The sequence below is a fragment of the Chenopodium album genome, chromosome 2 (assembly GCF_948465745.1).
Source record: "Chenopodium album chromosome 2, dcCheAlbu1.1, whole genome shotgun sequence".
NCBI lineage: Eukaryota > Viridiplantae > Streptophyta > Magnoliopsida > Caryophyllales > Amaranthaceae > Chenopodium > Chenopodium album.
The window spans coordinates 24,631,844-24,649,976 of NC_137835.1; the positions used below are offsets into that span (position 1 = coordinate 24,631,844).

Below are 18,133 nucleotides of genomic sequence, written 5' to 3' on the forward strand. Positions count from 1 at the left end.
TGTCAATATTATGATAAATAGATGCAAATTGAAAAAAAATCACACTTTTCAACATTGCTATAACATCCTCCAAAGAAGACAAGGCACCATAAAACATGTCCACATTTCCATTTAAGTTGGAATTTGTAGGCCTTGGAAGTAAAAGGGCTATGCTGAAGAAGAGATCAATAATCTGTTCAGGATACGAAAGTCAACAACCAAGTTAATATGAGCTTCACCTTCAGAACAAATATAGATGTGACATAAAGAATGATTCAGCAAGATGCTAACAACCTGCGATGAAAATTTTCTGACTTCAGCATTAGTATCTGCACATCGTGGAAGGTACAACATGACCCTATCTCCAAGACATAAGGCCTCACGACTAGGAAGTACAAAAGCAGCTGATAACAAATCCAAAGCACAGGCATTATTGTCAAAGAATACAAGTAAACCAATTATTCTATAAAGTACAGTAACATAGAAGATATTTTAATGAATATTTAATCACTTGCCAGTCATACTTCATCTTCTCATAGCCACAATTTAACAACTATCGTTGATTTTATTTGTTAAATCTTTAATTATATAATCCAACTTTACCACTAATTTTATTGTTACTCATTTTAGTTATTTTTTAGACGGTGTACATTTTTGTTGTAAAGATTACTAGATTAGTAGCTTACTTAATTGTATACTTGGTTTTTGGGTTCAGACTATCAATTTAAATAGGAATTTGAACCATAACATAGCAGAAAATGTTAAAGGGTGACTATAAAAAGACTAAATAGGATTTGAGGAGCAGAGGGTGGATAATTACTTATTAACTTCTTATAATTTAGGGGTGCTATGCAAAATTTTAAATAATGCTTTCTTACAATGGTAAAATCTCAAAGAGGGGGAAAATCAGATAAATAACCTAACAAAATTTAGTAAATGGTACAGTTGAGAAAATTACTTGGAAAGTTTGGAAAATTCCCAAGTGTGTTACGATCAATATGCTTGCTGTGTATACATGGCCCATGGCAGCCTAATGGACAGAACCCACTAGTACACAGCATACGAAACTTAACAAGCATCTCATGTACAGCTTGGCAGCCTCTCGTTCTTTGATGATCAGCAGCAGAGGAAATATACGGATCAATTTGTCTCAGAATATGCAAAAGCTGCTCAGCCCTACTTCTTCCATCTTCCCCACTGATCAACAGTAAATTATAGCAACAAAAGAAAATAACAGTAAATATAAGTCTTCAAATGAAGATACAACAAACAAAATAAGAACACTCAGTCCAAATTTTCAATATTATAAATTTGTAAAAAATTCAACATCAAAAATACAGAGCGATCAGTACATTTAAAAGACATGGCTTTAGTAACAAGGGAAAAAAAACCATTAAACAATACAATATAAAGACAATTGTGTTATTGCGTCACTTATTTCATATAAAACATGAAATGTAATTAAGTTCTACTACCAGCCACTGGAATAGGGATTGTGTTTCCTTCCCGACTATAGCTCACCAGCTTCGACCTCCCAATTTCTGACCCACATCCCTTATTACCTTCAATCCTCCGTGCCACAAACAACATGCTGTATTGTTTCTGTGACACAGACCCCTTCAAAGCTTTTAATCCTCATAGATTACAGTCTACCGCAAGTTACAAACTTAAAACACTTTTCTATTTCTATCTATCGTAACTCCTCATTTTTTTTTCTTCAAGGTAGCAGAATAAAATTTTTTAAAATTCCAATTTGTCCCGGTTTCATGTAACTTCTTTCCTATTTCTTCATGACTTTCGAATATAATCATTCAAACTTTTCAAAATAATAATAATAAAAAATAAAATGAAGCAGTATTTTTTCTAAAAAAAATATTCTATCAATTGTCAAAATATTGCCTACATTATCATGTCTATCATGCTAGAATGCAGAATTAACAGCAGACAGTAAAATGAGAATGGAGTAATAGAAACTTTTCAAAATTCAGTCACGGAAGAAACAAAAATTAAAATATCCCAATCACATTCGTAATCTATATTTTTGAAATTTGGGATTGTATTCAAAAGAAACTGAGACTCTTGGATTTAAAATTCAGATACTCGTTTGAACAATCCCCTCCATATTAGTTTGAATGACATCTATCACCTCTTTATAGGTTTGGCAACAAGCCTGCAAATTGAAGACTAGCAGCCAATATCCATAAATAGGAAACAGCTTGGTGGGAAAGTATGAAGAAAGAAAGGGATAAAAACAGATCATATCTAGCACTTTATGGAGAACCAAAAAATGAGAGATTCAAGCAATGGAGACAACAGAACGAGATACGGAGCACAAATAGTTGATATACACCAATACAGGCAGGACTTCAGTGGAAACGAGAAAGCAATATAAGACTGCAGTTAGATATAAGAGTTAGGGATTGATATCCTACAAGCTACCTTAAAAGTCAGCTGTCAGCTTCTTAGCTTCCAAAAAGTAAAATGATTACCCAAAAATAACCATTTTTAATACCAACATTTCAGAGCGTAAGTGTGTTCAAGCGGTCAACCTGTCTGCATGTTGCATTGAATATTTTAACAAATCATTTTGCAAGGCTCGGACCCGGCAAGTTTCATACACTTAATTACATGATGTTGATGCTCAAAATAATTAGGGAATGCCGAAAAACCAAGATTAAAGATAACACATTCTGCACACAGATTATGAGCAACGATGGACTAAAATGACATATTTATAATAATACCTTGTGAGTAATATAGCACACAATAGAGTAATGAGGTTGTCGATGAGGGGACTGACAACATTTGACGGCTCACTTGGTAAAGCAAAATATCCCAGGACAGCCTGACAAAGTTTGGAATTTTGTTTTATCAGGAGAGTAAGAGTGAAAATCATGACTCAAAATACATCTAATCAGTACCTTCAAAACATGGTTTCTAGTTTCCATGGTTAACTTTGGCTCCACTGAAACCAGTGTAGTACAAGCACTTAAAGCAAGAGCCTATATTGAGATTAAACAAAATACAAATTAATAAGAAAAAGGACAGGAGAAAACTGATAAGAAAAGGGACATCAGAAAAACTAGTCAGCAAGTGTGAAACTAGAAGTAGATGCTCTGACCTGAGTTCGCAGAATCTCAACACTGGTACCAATAAATTCATCTTCATTGTCATGGCCCATCAAAGTCAATATATAGTCAAGCAACTGATCCCTTCTTTTGAGTGGGAATGGTGCACCACTTTCTCCGGCCTGAATGACAGCTTTACCTGCAGAGAATACAAAATGAGATTGCCCATGCAAACAAATAAAACTATTGAATTCATACCATAAAGAAATCGCAATACCTACAAGCACCAATGCATCATACACATTTCAGGAGATTTGTCCCATAAATTGTTACTGAAAACAAGGTTTGATCTGATACATGGAACGGCTTGGGGAATCCAAGTTACTGTAGCTTGTTTTTGAGATTTATATAGTTAAAATAGTTGGTCTCTTTGTGGGGTCACAGTATCTAGTCCGTGTTTATTTATTTTTAAAATTTTGTCATAAGTCATAACAATAGTCTTACAGTTGTTTTTGCTTAGATATCAATTTTTAACAAGTGATTTTTTCTTATGGGAACTTGTATGTTACTTGGACTCGGGTGCCCATGTCCGACACAAGTACGTGTCCCAACGTCCGATTCGGCCATTTTGTGAAAAAATTCCATGATTATAAACTAAAATTGAAGTGTCCAAGTGTCATAACCATGTCCGAGTGTCAAGTGTCCGACATAGGTATGTGAAGAGAAATGAAGAGTCCTAGTTGTTGCATTAATTACTCTATAAGTAGCTTCATTTCCAATATAAATAAACAGCCTTAGATAAAGGGAAAAACAACAGCTAATAAAAATGTGACAAAAAGGCTTATAGGTGTCAAACGAGGTATAACAATGACATATGAAAAGAAGATTATGTAGCTTCTTGGAACTTTTTTTTTACAGGATAATCATCTGAACATGCAGAAGATATGAAGTAGAATAAGACAATGGAGTAAAAAAAATTTGGGGAATCGTAATCTGTGTGAAGTACCAATACATCAAAGAGTGAACCAGAGGTTGAGTGGATTGCCCATCTATTTAAGAGACCGAGTGGATCATATAGCAACAAGTGCAAATATACAGCATCAATAAAAAGAAAAAAAATACAACAGTTAAAGTCACCCTCTTAAGTTGATAACCATCCTAAAATTACACTGATTCTTTGAAACTGCCGTTCTCCTAGTAAACTTTAAGTGGTAACCCTATTTCCCTGATTTAAATATCACAAGGTTATTTCAATAATCTGGCACTATATTGTAACAAAGCCATGGAAGAGGTGTTAAATGACTAATTCGAAAATAACATAGTTATCTAGGTTTATTTTATGCAAGGAAAATTTCTGATCAGCTACCTATTCGTTGTCTAATAATAATTTGAAAACAACTTTAAAATTAGAACTTATTGATAGAATCTATCAACTTTCATGTATTTATAAAAGCAACATTACTCATAAACTATCTAGATAGAACCTACCATCACTGGGCCCATTTCTACCCTTCCCTTACCAAACTCCTGTCCTATTTTTAATTCTTCCTTCTTCAGATAACTACTGCATACTACATTAAAGTTTAAAAGCATTCTCACTCGAAATCCACCATCTTTGAAAATTCATGCAAATAAATTGTTAACATTTATATCCACTACCTAATTGAAACTTCAAAGTTATTGTAGCACTACCAATTAACAGAAAAGTAAGCAATGAAAGGCATTATTTGGCTTTTTCCAACTGCTAGTCAAATAAACAAATGCTAATAGGTATTTTAGAAGAAAAATTATTAATTAATTGTTTTCAAAAGTCAATAACTACTGAGAACTTAGGAAGTTCCTCACTATCTTGCAGATTTAATTCAAACAGGTTACTTAATAATCAATTATACTAAAAAGTATACACTGTTCTCAATATACAAAATAGAGACCATAGCATCACATACCTAACAAATCAATAGCAGTAATGACAGCCTGCTTCGCAACAGGGTGATACACATGAAGAAGGCGTGACAACATGTTTGTTCCCTGAAAATTCATAATCAATCAATCAATCAATCAATCAAAGCCTTAATCCCAAAAGTGGGGTCGGCTAACATGAACCAAATATGATTATTCCGTGTAGTCATCAACATAAATCTTTCTCCTCCATCCCTTACGATCCAAAACTTCATCCTCACGTAAATCCATGCACTTCATATCCTTCCTCACTCCTTCCAACCAAGTCATTTTTGGTCTCCCTCTTCCTCGTTTAATCCCTCCATGATCCCACTCTTCCACTCTTCGCACCGGTGCACCCACGGGTCTCCGTCTTACATGTCCAAACCAACGCAGACGATTTTCCCTTAATTTATCTGCAATGTCTGCCACACCTACTTTCTTGCGAATAACCTCATTTCTGATTCTATCTCTTAAAGTGTTTCCACACATCCACCTTAACATGCGCATTTCCGTAACCTCCATCTTTTTAATATGCTCTTTCTTAGAAGCCCAACATTCTGTACCATAGAGCAACACTGGTCTTATGGCAGTCCTGTAGAATTTTCCCTTCAACTGTAGGGGAATGCTGCGGTCGCATAACACTCCCGTGGCCGCTCTCCATTTAAGCCACCCTGACTTAATTCTGTGGGTTACGTCTTGATCAATGTCACCATTCTTCTGGATGATCGACCCAAGATACTTAAAACATTCACTCATGGTCAAATCCTTTCCATCCAAACTCACCACTTCATTGCTTGTCCCCCTCTGAGTGCCAAAACGACATACCAAATATTCAGTCTTACTCCGACTTAGCTTAAACCCTCTAGATTCCAACCTTTGCCTCCATTGCTCCAACTTAACATTAACCCCGTCCTTAGTCTCATCCACCAAAACGATATCATCCGCGAACAACATACACCATGGAACCTCATCTTGAAATGGTCTAGTTAATTCATCTAGAACCGTTGCAAAAAGAAAAGGGCATGAATGAATATGAGTATCTAGAAGTTAATGAAACAAGCTCTTTTAATTTATTTTTATACATCATGTCTATAATCATCTATAGACAAGGAGGGCTCAGTCATACTGACATTTGTTCACATGTAACTATGTAAGTGAATTTGTATTCAACAAGTATTTATAAATCATTAGCACAGTAGATAAGGAGAGCCAATCCTGTAGGCCTTAATTTAAATAAATAAATGCCACATAATATCACAGAAAATCTGTAAAACACCATTTAAAATGTAAAACATAAATTCTTTCAAAAAAAAATCTAAAACATAAGGTTAAGAAACTTCCATCACTCAATAAAAGTGATACAGAGCAATTCAACACTATATACTGGCATCAATTTAAAAAGAAGCTCAATGACATACTCTGAAATTCACAAGCATTCTCAAGGCTATTCACTAGAATCTCTCAATTTCAATCAAAAGTTTACTCATTCAGACTCGAGTTTTTTCAATCAAAAGCTAGAACTAAAGAGGATAACCTCAACTTAAATTTGGAGAAGAAAGATACTATTGTAAAGTTTGTTGTGCATAAACCCAAATTATGTTGGTTTTGCTTGATATTGATCGAGGTAAGGAATAAAAGGCCTTACGAATCAAAAAAGAGTCAGGCATGGTGCATAATTTGGCAAAAGTCCATAGCTTCTTAATTTCTTGCTGTATTAGGTGCATGCTGCATCAGTTGAAAGCTTAATCCACACGACCCAATTCAGTATACATGATGAGTAACTTCAAAGGATAAAAGAATATAAAGGTGTTCGTATTTGGAAGGTTTTCACTACAGCCAACATCTATTTTCCTTTGTTGGAATAGGAGAGTAGTGCGTCATTTGAAAGGCTATACAATGAGGTTGCGTCCATGCCGGATAATGCATTAACCCAATGGATTACAGGTTCATAAAAGTCAAAAAGAATGAGGTAATCTTCATGTCTTTCAACCCTATGTTCAGTGGGTTTCATAGATGAATATTAAACTAGGCATACACTTTAAACTGCAGACAGAGTCTAATTTGAAAAACTTACTATAAGAGCATCTATGCGTGCTTCGATAACAGATGACGGAGCATATCTTGCTGCATATCCATACATTAAAGCCAAACCCGCATGTATATCATCTGAATCTTCAATTTTAGCTCTATCAGTGAAGAAAGAAAGAAACCTGAAATTATCAAAACATATGTTAGTATACCACAAATTTTCTGCAAGAAATCTGACAAGCATCAATAAAACTACATTAAACTACAAGGAAGAGATAGAAGCCAAAGGGGGTCTCATAAAATGCAAAACCTCCTGTAAGAAAATAATTCTAGCCTCCTACACTTTAGAACGAATACTAGTCCACTACAAAAAACTTCAGAGTTGAATTATAAAGCTCCAATATAACGATTATGAAACTGATATGATAATGACATCCCACATATTTTTGCTGCACTATCCAAGCTCCAAGAGGCCAACATAGAAAGCATTAAGACATTTTCAGGCTTCATGAGGACTTATAGCGAACCAATAACACATAAGATTTGAGTGTCCTTAACCTATCACTCCCCTCAGTTCAAAATATCCTATATACAATTGCCCCTTCAAAGTATTTCTTCAAAGTTCAAACAGAGGGTGTTTAAAAACAACTAGAAGCTACCTACAGATACATATTAATTATTCATAAAAGCAACACGTTTTCCCATTCATAAAGAAAGTGGAGCACTTTCAGGGGTTGTCCAACTACGAGGGTGACGTAGTAGAGATGCTACAGCACCTCACCCACACCTGTCTCTTGCTGAATATCCTCTCAATATCTATAAGTCTGTAACTGACTGAAAGAATCCATCAATCTAGTGAGGCTTCCTCATATAAAGATCAATTGCCCACAGACATGTGGAGTGGCAGATTAGCTATAAACGAAAAGATGCAAAACCTTTGGAATACACTCTGCCCAACATTATCAAGAATTTCCTTCAGCTTTTCCAAAACCATATCCAAGTGAGAAGCTGCAACCTGAAGATCATTCTCAATTAAGAAGCTATAGATATAAAACAGCAGATACGCCAAAAAAATAAGCAAACCATCAAAAAGGAAACTATATGGCATACCAATCCCATGCCCTTTGCTAAGCCAAGCCTATTGGAAGGAACTGCTATATTAGCCTGTCTATACATCAAGTCAATCTTATCACGAACATAACTTTTGTCGTCAACTTTCTGAAGCAGCATGCCAAGGCATCTGAGAAAAAAGCAAAAAAAAAAAAAAAAAAAAAAAAAGGGAACTTCCTAAGCATTCATTAATTTAAAATACATCGATACTCATTTAAAAAAAAAAATGTGTATATGTGTGTATACATTGGATTATTGGAACTTCCTACGCTACACTTCTCATTTTTTTGCTAGTGGTAGATCCAAATTTTTGTGGAGATTAAGTTTTTTATATACTTATATTAGTAATGCATTTGTTTGAATTTAATCTCTACTACTAATGACATAGTTATTCACTAATGAATATATTTCTAGTTTTAAAAAGGTCAAACTGTTAAAAATCGATCATTCGTAAAAGAACAAGATAAAGTAATAGAATCTACAATGCAGATCATATTAAACAAATTTGTCATACAATGAATAAATAATAAAAATTTTAAAAAATAAAAAGTATGAATTGAATAATTTTACAACAATCTATACATGTCATCATAATACTGATGTGCAGCGTAGTACCTGCAAGATGTCACTATCGCATCCAAGCAACTTATTCAGAGAGAGAGAGAGAGAGAGAGAAAGGCACTACCTTCTAAAAATTTTTGCCAGACCTAAAAATTTAATGTACATAATTGCTTCAAAATGAGATTTTTGCAGCTGGGACTATCATAAGTTTTTATGTTGCAGATTTGCAGCATAACCAAAACAATGGAGTATCAAGGGTAATAGGTAGGTTGAAATTATATTCAAATATCAATTTATTGAGATTTTAAAAAAAAATTAAAAAAAGGTAAACAGGTGTCTAGAAAACTGCGAGATACCCATATCGACCATATGACTGGTCTCTAACAAATAAATCATCATAATTACATGTTATTCAATTAACTTGAGCAGATGGAGATGAGTTCAATTGATTATGCATATTGTACCTGTGAAGAAGTGCAGAATGCTCATCTTCAGGTGTATACAGCTCATACTGTTTGGCAAACACATCTCCAAGAGCAATTACCCAATCAGCATCCTGACCCACATCCAGAGATTCTGCAAGAAACTACCAAGTAAAAGAGGAGATAAATATCAATGGGCAGATACCAAATAAACTATTTCTATCTTGTGGATCGATGTACAGTTTGAGCAGAGAGGGACAGAAAATACAGATATATTTAGTTGTGAGGGATCAACAAAAGCAATAATAGACTACTGTAAGCCCACAAATAAGATAAGCCACGTGACCTGACAAATCTCGCTATGGTCTCAATAGGAAACATTTTTTAAATGCTCCAACAATGACTAGAAGCACAAGCAAAGTGATATTTCAAGATCAAAGGAATCAGTATATCAGAAGTAACACATCATCATGGTCTTAGTCATGCTAACAGATTTTGAAAGCAAGCACTAATTCAAGATCAACAGAGGAGACCCCATCTTGATCCACTCATGAGCTCTTAATAGCAAGATCTAACAGAAAATTAGTTGGATACATACAACACAGCTCGGTCAAAGTAAATAAAAGTCATGTTTTCATGAGTAATAAATTATTAACCATATACAGTGAAAATAATAATAGCATATATGACGCTGCTAATGTTCACTCACATTAACGATCATGTCATCCCAGGTTTCCTGGCAAGAAGGATCCAGCTTCAAGTCTTCTGTATCACTGACATATGCCTTCATTTTTGGAATCTACAGCTTACAAAACGAACAAACATGGTCAACGATTGGAAATACAAATAACTAGCAGCAAAAGTTGATACTTACAGAAAGATAACAGTAGCACAAAAGCATATAGATTCAACATGAATTTGACTCAGGAGTTCAATTGATTTCTTTTACATTAAGATCGATTTCTATTAGGTCCACTTATTCCATATCACACAAACTTTTTTCAGTAAAATAACGATACAAATACCCCAACTAACTGCTCTCAAACCAACTTTTTCATTAAAATAACAACTGATACCACAACTTACCACCTAAAACTCTATGCAATGAGAGGTGTTCGAACTAATGTGAGACAGACACATTTAAAAACTACGTAAATCTATATAAACAATAGACAAGAGGGAATACTCCATAGCACCCAATAACCACTTCCTTTTATCAATTAACCATACCTCATCTTGCCAAAACATACTGACGTTCTTTGGATAGAGAGGGCCCAAGAAATTTAGCACCTGATCATAGAATACATGAAAAGAAAATTTTTAGTTATAGGTTTCATATCTTCTTTTACAAGGTGATTTAGTAAGCATCAAGATAGAAGTGTAAACTGGACCTCAAAATAAAATAAATAGAAAAATAATCAAATAAAAAAGTGCAACCCTATGCTGATCTTATATATCCATATTCCAACTGAAATCTGACAAGGAAAATATAGACCACAAGAAAAACTGTGTGTATTTGAGTGTTTGCATGAAAAATGTAACCATAATCCCTGTACAACTGTATGCATATATGTATTTGTGCACACTACATACATTCATAAATGCATAGTTGCATACATTCATAATACATACATGCATAGTTGCATACACGCATAAATGCACAAACAAACTGACATACACACTGTCACACTCACAAGTGTACACAACTACAGCTTCATTTGATTTCTGTTTCCATGATTTTGCTTGAAATTAGGTCCATCACTAAGTAACTACATCTTTCATTGAAAAATATTACTAATACTAATTTAATAAAAAATGTTCGAAGGAAATTCTATTGCCACACAGAACCCTTCATGCGGTAGCAAGCTGGCAACTGCCATATAGGGGGGAGGGGGGGGGGGGGGGGGGAACACTCATATTAAGGTCTAAACTTGGTATCAGCTAGATTATAGTTATCGGTCTAAGTGATAATGTCACCTATTATTAATGCCTGCACACTACAGCATAAGTTCATACATTAATATAGTGAATCATAATAAAGCGGATGTAAGGGGAAAATGAAAGTCCATAAAAGGGTTAAAAAAGCATGATATAAAGTGATGAACCCGTCTTCTTTCAAAAAAAAAAAAAAAAAAAAGGTGATGAACCCGTCTCTCCAACATATGTAAACACTACAACATGGTATTAGATGTAATAAATCAAGGCATTACTCGAGCTACACAACTGTATAAAAGAAAAGCCTAGATGGTCCATGTGCCCTTTTTGGTCCAGGCACCCAATTTTTTTTCAGTACTTAGACTGACTCACTTCAAAAGGGGTGCAGCTAAGGTGCTGCAAAATCCCTATTATCCTCGTGCACCTTGAGATTTTTTAAACATTAACCCACATACTAGGTTTATTATCTCTTAGAGTTTTGGATGTTCTCCCACATGTGAATTTTTTTTTCCCCTTTATTACATGAGATATATTTCCTTTGAATATTAATTCATTCACTTTCCCAACTTTTTTTTTTATTAAAATCTAACATCCTCAAAACAATTATCATCAGTCCAATTAACAATTTCGAATGATAACAAAACTTGTCCACCAGCTCAAAAAAAATAAAAATAAAAAATAAAAAATTATCCATATTTAAATCAAACCTAATTCAAAAATGAAGCCGAGCATTTAGAATCCTTACAGAGAGAATATGAGTTGCTTGTTGTTCCCTTGCCAGGGGATCATGCAAAAGTACAATCAAGCGACCAAAGAGCTCCTGATATTTAAAACCAAACATGACCATAGATAAGTACAGGTATATAATTTAAGAAAATCTTTACATCATAGCAAAAGCTACCTCAGAACTTGGAATGTCAGTGCGAGCTTTACACTCACTCAGCATCATGCTACCACTTCCAGCTCTATGCCTGCACAATTCTGAAATGCATCTACAAACCTGACAAGCAATAAAATATTATTTAATCATTGAATTACATATGTACAGAAATACCATGCAGACAACCAGAATTGAAAAGCATAAGGAGGCAGATTTTAGGAAATGGGTGACAGATAGTCCCTATTTTTTTTACTTTGATTTTTCTAGAAGCTTTTTCAACTAATAAAAATCTCGACCTATTAATTCAAAATTAGTACATCCCCTTTCTTCGTCTAGATCCAATTGTGACCAGCCTAGAGTGAAAGATGTTCTGCTAGCTTGGTAAAGGAAGTTGAAGAGCATGTGGATTGTTGACTTGTACACGATAATACTTTGACTAGTTGGTGGATACTTAGAAAGTTAGAAGGCAAGAAATCAGCGGATTCTTGAATGAAAATACAAACTAATTTAAGCTTCTTAAATATACTGTCTGAGGACCTTGTATAGTTGAAGTTAGGCCATTTGTCATGTGTACCAGTTGTCATTGCTTTTTTAGATAAGATTAAGCAAGATCATATAAGCAGAGCCATTGAGGACTTGTACAAGTCAACAATCCATTTGTTCTTTATCTTCCTTTACCAGGCTGTAGATTCATTTGATATGGAAGACTTGTAGGTATCCTGAGGCAGTGTATGAAATAAATGCGGTGGGGAAAGCTCTCAAGGTTAACAGAAACACATCGTATTAAGTTTGGATAAGTACAGTATGTTTGAGACTTTGACCGCAATATTTTTCAAAAGTAATTATTAAGGAATATAGATCAGCTTACAACACCTAATAGTTAGTAAACGATAAAAGAGAAATAGTGAGAAAGAACAAAACTGCAGAAAACAAAGATCGGAGATGGAAAAGGTTATAAAGAAGCTATGGAAACCCAAGAAAAATAAAAAAGAATTAAAAATTACCGTAGAAACTGCACCAGTATACGCCCGAGGAATGACCATCTTTAACAGAAAAGGCCACAATATGTGCTACAGAGGCATTATATAAAGTAGCAGCAATTAATAAGTCTAATAATCAAGCAAGCACAAAAACTTGAATTACCAAAAAAGAAAAAGGAAGAGAGAGAGAGAGAGAGAGAGGATTCAATGTACCTCCATCTCAGGGATTGTGATTGTCAACAGAAGTAAGCCTTTTTCACAGACTGATCTCAACTCTGTCATGCTGATCATCCCATTCTTAGCCTGACAAGCACCCACATTATAATTTTAGAACAAAAGTAAACTTTTACAAAGGCAATAGTACAAGCTAAAATTAAAGTACATCAAAAGAAGAATTCTCAGTTTAGCTTGTGTCAAGTGAAGAACTCTTCCACCTAGCAGCTAGTCCTATGCCATTGGGTTCTATCTCCTCGGCACTTAAGCAAATCAATATTTGGTCTGAACTGAATTTAATCTCAAATAGAAAAGATGTGTTTGTGCCTAGTGGGTGGATAGACAACCATATTAAACTATTGTATTTATTATGTTTTTTTAAGGGATTGATTTTCATTTTTTTTTCTCTTTAAGATATTAAATCTTGCTGTTTACCAATGAAAAGTGTTGACTTTGGAGGGAAATAAAGGAAATGTAACACTGGTGATTTTGAAAATAATAGCTTGGTTTTTTTTTTTGTTTACAAATCCATTTTTTTAAAGCTTTTGTTTTGTAAACTTTTTTGCGGGCACTTCATATGATACCCCATATCCAAAAAAAACGAGTCAAGACACTCTCTTGACCTTATCCCTGTATCAACTAAATTTTTGGAGTAGAATCTCGGTTCCTCCGATTCCTACTCAAAAACATAAGATAGACAGTTTGATTAATTAAATTATTGAAGCTAGTTCCTTTGGCAATATGGTGGTAAACAGGGGAAAGAAGATAGCATTTTAAGGCAGATTGTTCACCTGCAGCTTATAGAATTAAAGTACTTTCTCAAGTAACCACCATTTGTTGCATTCAGGGAAGCATTTGTTTACCCTTAACCCAAGAAGTCTAGGTAGAATTTAGCATAACAGCCTGAGATAATGACACATGACGAGCAATTGTTCTAGACCTTCTTCTTTTAGACATAAATTAGTCCACCTTATTTCTCAAACAATGGGGATACCAAGTACCAAGAATCCAAGATTAACATCTTAAACGGAATATACTAACAACTCAGGTGCAGAGACACCGGATATAACCAAATAGTAGTTTGGCAGATAGAGATTAAAACAAATGAATAAATTTGAAATGAAAGAATTTTTACTGGCTAATAGATATAGAAACAAAAGAATAAACAAATGTGTGACTGTGTGAGATGACAAGTAAGATCCCAATTACAAGATGGCAAGATGGTTGATTTAGGAAGATAGACATTGAAAAAAATGAACTTTTGTGGCAAATTTGCTGGCGTTGTTGAAAAGAAGAGAGACAAGTTGAATGTTTGGAACTTCCTGTATCTTGCCATATCATATTGGCATTTCCTTAACAATAGCAACTTCCCAAACAGATTCCTTGTCTCTTAACTTTTAAAGTGATTTCATGTATTTTTTGACGACTTTCATTATAATTTACTAGGTTTTTCTTTACTAGTAAAACCAAATTAACAAAAATTTATTAAAAGTATTTTTTTAACAAAGTGATTTTAAATTGTTGTTAATGTTGTAGCTAGATGATTGAAATTGTGTTTTCATCGTTTATTGTTATACAAAATAAATAAATAAATAAATAAATAAATAAAAGTGTATTAACAGTAGTATAATTGGGTATTTACATTCAAATCAATTCTAATCACTCAAATGCTATTTGTATTACTTTTAACACACAAAATTGGTTCTCGATTCTCATTTAGACTTTCTCATTAGAATCCAATCCTACAAATTTATATAAATACAACAGATGTTCTTGAACATGACGTCTCTCCAAGAAAATAAAATAAACCAGATCCATACCTCATATCTTCTGTAAGTTAAAGTATGATAAGAGCTGCTTGAGGATAGCTGATGTTTCTCTTGGTCTGGAAGTGCACAATGACGTACTAGGTACTCCACAAATGACTCCCCAGAAGGACCAATCAAATAACAGTGTGAAGCCATTACCACAATTAGCTGCCATGAAAGACAATAGTTAGTAAACAGAAATCTCCTATTGTTTTGTGAGATGATAGGTGCCATGTCATTAACAAACCTCTGAAAGTGCCTTCCTTACTCCTAGATTTTGTTCATCGAGCAGCAATTTTACTACATCAACAAGCATAGGCCTGCTATTATGCCAAGCCTCGGACAATCTGTATAGCACATATGTAGCGAAGTCATTTGGAGAAACAGATGTTTTCACAACTGTAGATTATATCCAGAAAAGTGACCTGGGCAATAGATGTTTCAAGACACAAAGTGCCCCAAAAGTCGACGCTTCTTCCTTTAACCTGCATTTCTGATAACAATATATCATTAGCAGAAGCTACTGGAAATAATGAACTTCGTTGTTTAACTCACACCATCATTTATTATAATAACAATAGACAATGTCTTCCCTTCAATAGTCTTGTAAAAAAATTGATTCTTTCTAATAAAATGGAAGTCCCTACTCACATTTAAAAGAAATACGAAAAGATCTTCAGGGTAAACCGTGCCAACCGTGAGAAAGCAACGTTGAACTTCATTGTATGTCTGATGCACCAAAAGAAACTTCTTATCAATCTATATAGACCTAATTATGATGATAAGATAATAACTATCTTGGTAATGTAAAGGATAACAGAAAACGAGAGAGGTACATACAAAGTGAGATAATGGATAACAGAAAACAAGAGAGGTACATACAAAGTGAGATAATGGATTGTTGCATACATTATTAAATCAGCTTGAAACTTGTTAGTTGATAGTAGCAAACACAAACATGAAGACTAACAGACCATGATAACTATAGCCATAAAGGCAATAAAGAGATAATAAATATATTAGTAACGCTAGAAAAATGTTTCCTTTTTCATTTGCCAAGAGCAAGCATAATTGGCTTGCACAGCAGAAAGACATTAAATACACCAACACCTTTTTTAGACTCATATAAGCACATCAATCATGTATTAAATTGTACTTTGGTTTTCACTTTTTTGAAGAAGAGATATCCAAGGGCCCCACTTTTCAAAGATAAGATGTTCATAAAGTAGAACACGAAAAACACTAAAGAAAAAAGAATGAACAAAAAAAAAAAATAGTCCTGTTGCAGAAGCATTTTTGGCAATAATGTACATAAAAAAATAAAAAAAAAAAAAAAAAAAAAAAAAAAAAACAAAAACAAAAACAAAAAACAAAAACAAAAAAAAAGAAAGAATGAAAGAGGTCGTGGAGCTTGGTCCCTTTCCTTGAATCAAGATCAACTCTATATCATCAAACAGTGCTTCCCCTTCATCATTTTGCTCATGGATTCCAAAAGGCATGCCACAAAAATTTAGGGAAAATGACCAGGGTTAAGCAAAACCTCATCCCTTTGCTTCAGGTGGAACATGAATTGCTAAGATCTCACCCAGATTTTTCAAGGATATTGAGTCCTACTCAGACTACTGAAAATCTGAGTACCAAACCGAGTCTGTGACTGAATGCATAACAGCATAAGTATCAATGTCAAGTTGTCAACAGACCTCAAGCAGGCCAAATCCTCATCCAGGGCATAGAAATCATGCAGATATACAAATGATGTTCTTTACAAGGTCCATCAGCCCTTGAGTTTTGAAAGAGCAAATGTTCACCAGCAGAACTGATCCCCTCATAGAATTTCACTCCATTCCATCAGGTTCTCTAACGGCCGTATCTAGAATTACAAGTTAAGATGTTATCTGAATGGGCAGCTTGGTAAAACTCTAATAGCCATTCTGCCTTGGGCCAGAAAAGTCAAGTTCACTTCACTTTAAAAAAAAAACAGTATTAAGTAAAATTAATTTCAATTTAGTAAAATAAGTTCAGTTCCCCAAAAATAAGTCCAATTTAGTAAAGATCAGTAACCATAAAGAAGAAATATAATTTCAGTTTTGAAAATTATTTCACTTCAGTAAAAATATTTTCAATTTAGTAAATATAATTTCAATTCAGCAAAAATAATATCAGTTCAGTTTAAATAATTTCATTTTAGCAAAAACAAGGTGAAGTGAACAAGGCCTTATTGGAGTCAAAGAACTACTCATTAAACTCATCACCTTTGACTACAGTAATTACACATCTTCCCGCACAATGTCTTCAGCATGTGAGGGTTAAGGAAAAAGGATTACTTAGAGAAAAAACATATTCCGCTAAATTTTGCCTCGATGTACATCATTGATCCACTTGCTACAGTCCAAGCTCAACAAAAAAATTAAAGATGATGCATGCAGCATGTATCAAAAGTCACAATTGTCTGATTCAGTTTTTCAGGATATATGCAAAATTTCAAGTAAACAACTAAATCATTGGTTGCAATGAAACTTTTATGAACAATTAATTAAAATACAATAAAGAAGGTTATTCTATATTTCCTCCAAAAAAAAAAAAAAAAAATAAAGGGAAGGTTATTCTATATAGCTAAGGAAACCCCTACACCCAAGAAAAAGACAACCCTCCCAACGACCACACAAAAAAAAAAAAAAAAAAAAAAAAAAAAAAAAAAAAGAGGGAAAAGATACACAGAATTAAATAAATGCACTCTCACAAAGTATACACTCATCCATGAAGAATTTCAGAGCAATATCATAGTTTATACAAGAGAATGGAGAGAAAGGGAAGAACCTTCAACCCAACAGAAAATTTTGGCTGATCTTTGATATCATTGTTCATGAGCACTACTGGAAGAAGAGTGGACAGGACAACGACAAGTTCCTGCAGACATGAAAATTAATCGTCAGACAGAAAATATATATTATGTAATTGAATCAGGTTATGTAAAGGTACCCGGCTACAGGTGCATACCAAAAAATATATATAATTACAACTAAAAATATTTAATATTCCTGTAATCCAGTTTCTTTCCATTCTAGCTGGATTTCAATAAGTTTATCAAGGGCCAATTGATTAGATTGGTTAAAATACATGACCCCTATCAAAAATTTGGGGAAAAATTAAAACAAAATAACTCCAGCATAAAATTTGGTAAAAAATAAAATTTAACTCCGGCAAAGTT

General features: G+C 33.9%; 1 protein-coding gene across 1 annotated transcript in view; it reads right to left on the reverse strand.

The window, feature by feature from the left end:
• The window catches only part of LOC145597497 (protein SHOOT GRAVITROPISM 6-like), a 48,061-nt gene that overhangs the window by 13,318 nt on the left and 16,610 nt on the right, over positions 1-18,133 (reverse strand). The window contains exons 12-33 of the mRNA XM_081653682.1: positions 17,743-17,832; positions 15,577-15,654; positions 15,351-15,418; positions 15,173-15,272; positions 14,938-15,093; positions 13,118-13,207; positions 12,929-12,994; positions 11,946-12,044; positions 11,790-11,864; positions 10,340-10,399; positions 9,819-9,908; positions 9,152-9,273; positions 8,127-8,256; positions 7,952-8,031; positions 7,063-7,198; positions 4,994-5,075; positions 3,101-3,246; positions 2,901-2,981; positions 2,724-2,824; positions 938-1,176; positions 274-383; positions 44-172 (exon numbers count right to left, since the gene is read on the reverse strand). Coding sequence (XP_081509808.1) covers positions 44-172; positions 274-383; positions 938-1,176; positions 2,724-2,824; positions 2,901-2,981; positions 3,101-3,246; positions 4,994-5,075; positions 7,063-7,198; positions 7,952-8,031; positions 8,127-8,256; positions 9,152-9,273; positions 9,819-9,908; positions 10,340-10,399; positions 11,790-11,864; positions 11,946-12,044; positions 12,929-12,994; positions 13,118-13,207; positions 14,938-15,093; positions 15,173-15,272; positions 15,351-15,418; positions 15,577-15,654; positions 17,743-17,832 — 2,328 coding nt within the window. The remainder of the gene's footprint in view (positions 1-43; positions 173-273; positions 384-937; positions 1,177-2,723; positions 2,825-2,900; positions 2,982-3,100; positions 3,247-4,993; positions 5,076-7,062; positions 7,199-7,951; positions 8,032-8,126; positions 8,257-9,151; positions 9,274-9,818; positions 9,909-10,339; positions 10,400-11,789; positions 11,865-11,945; positions 12,045-12,928; positions 12,995-13,117; positions 13,208-14,937; positions 15,094-15,172; positions 15,273-15,350; positions 15,419-15,576; positions 15,655-17,742; positions 17,833-18,133) is intronic.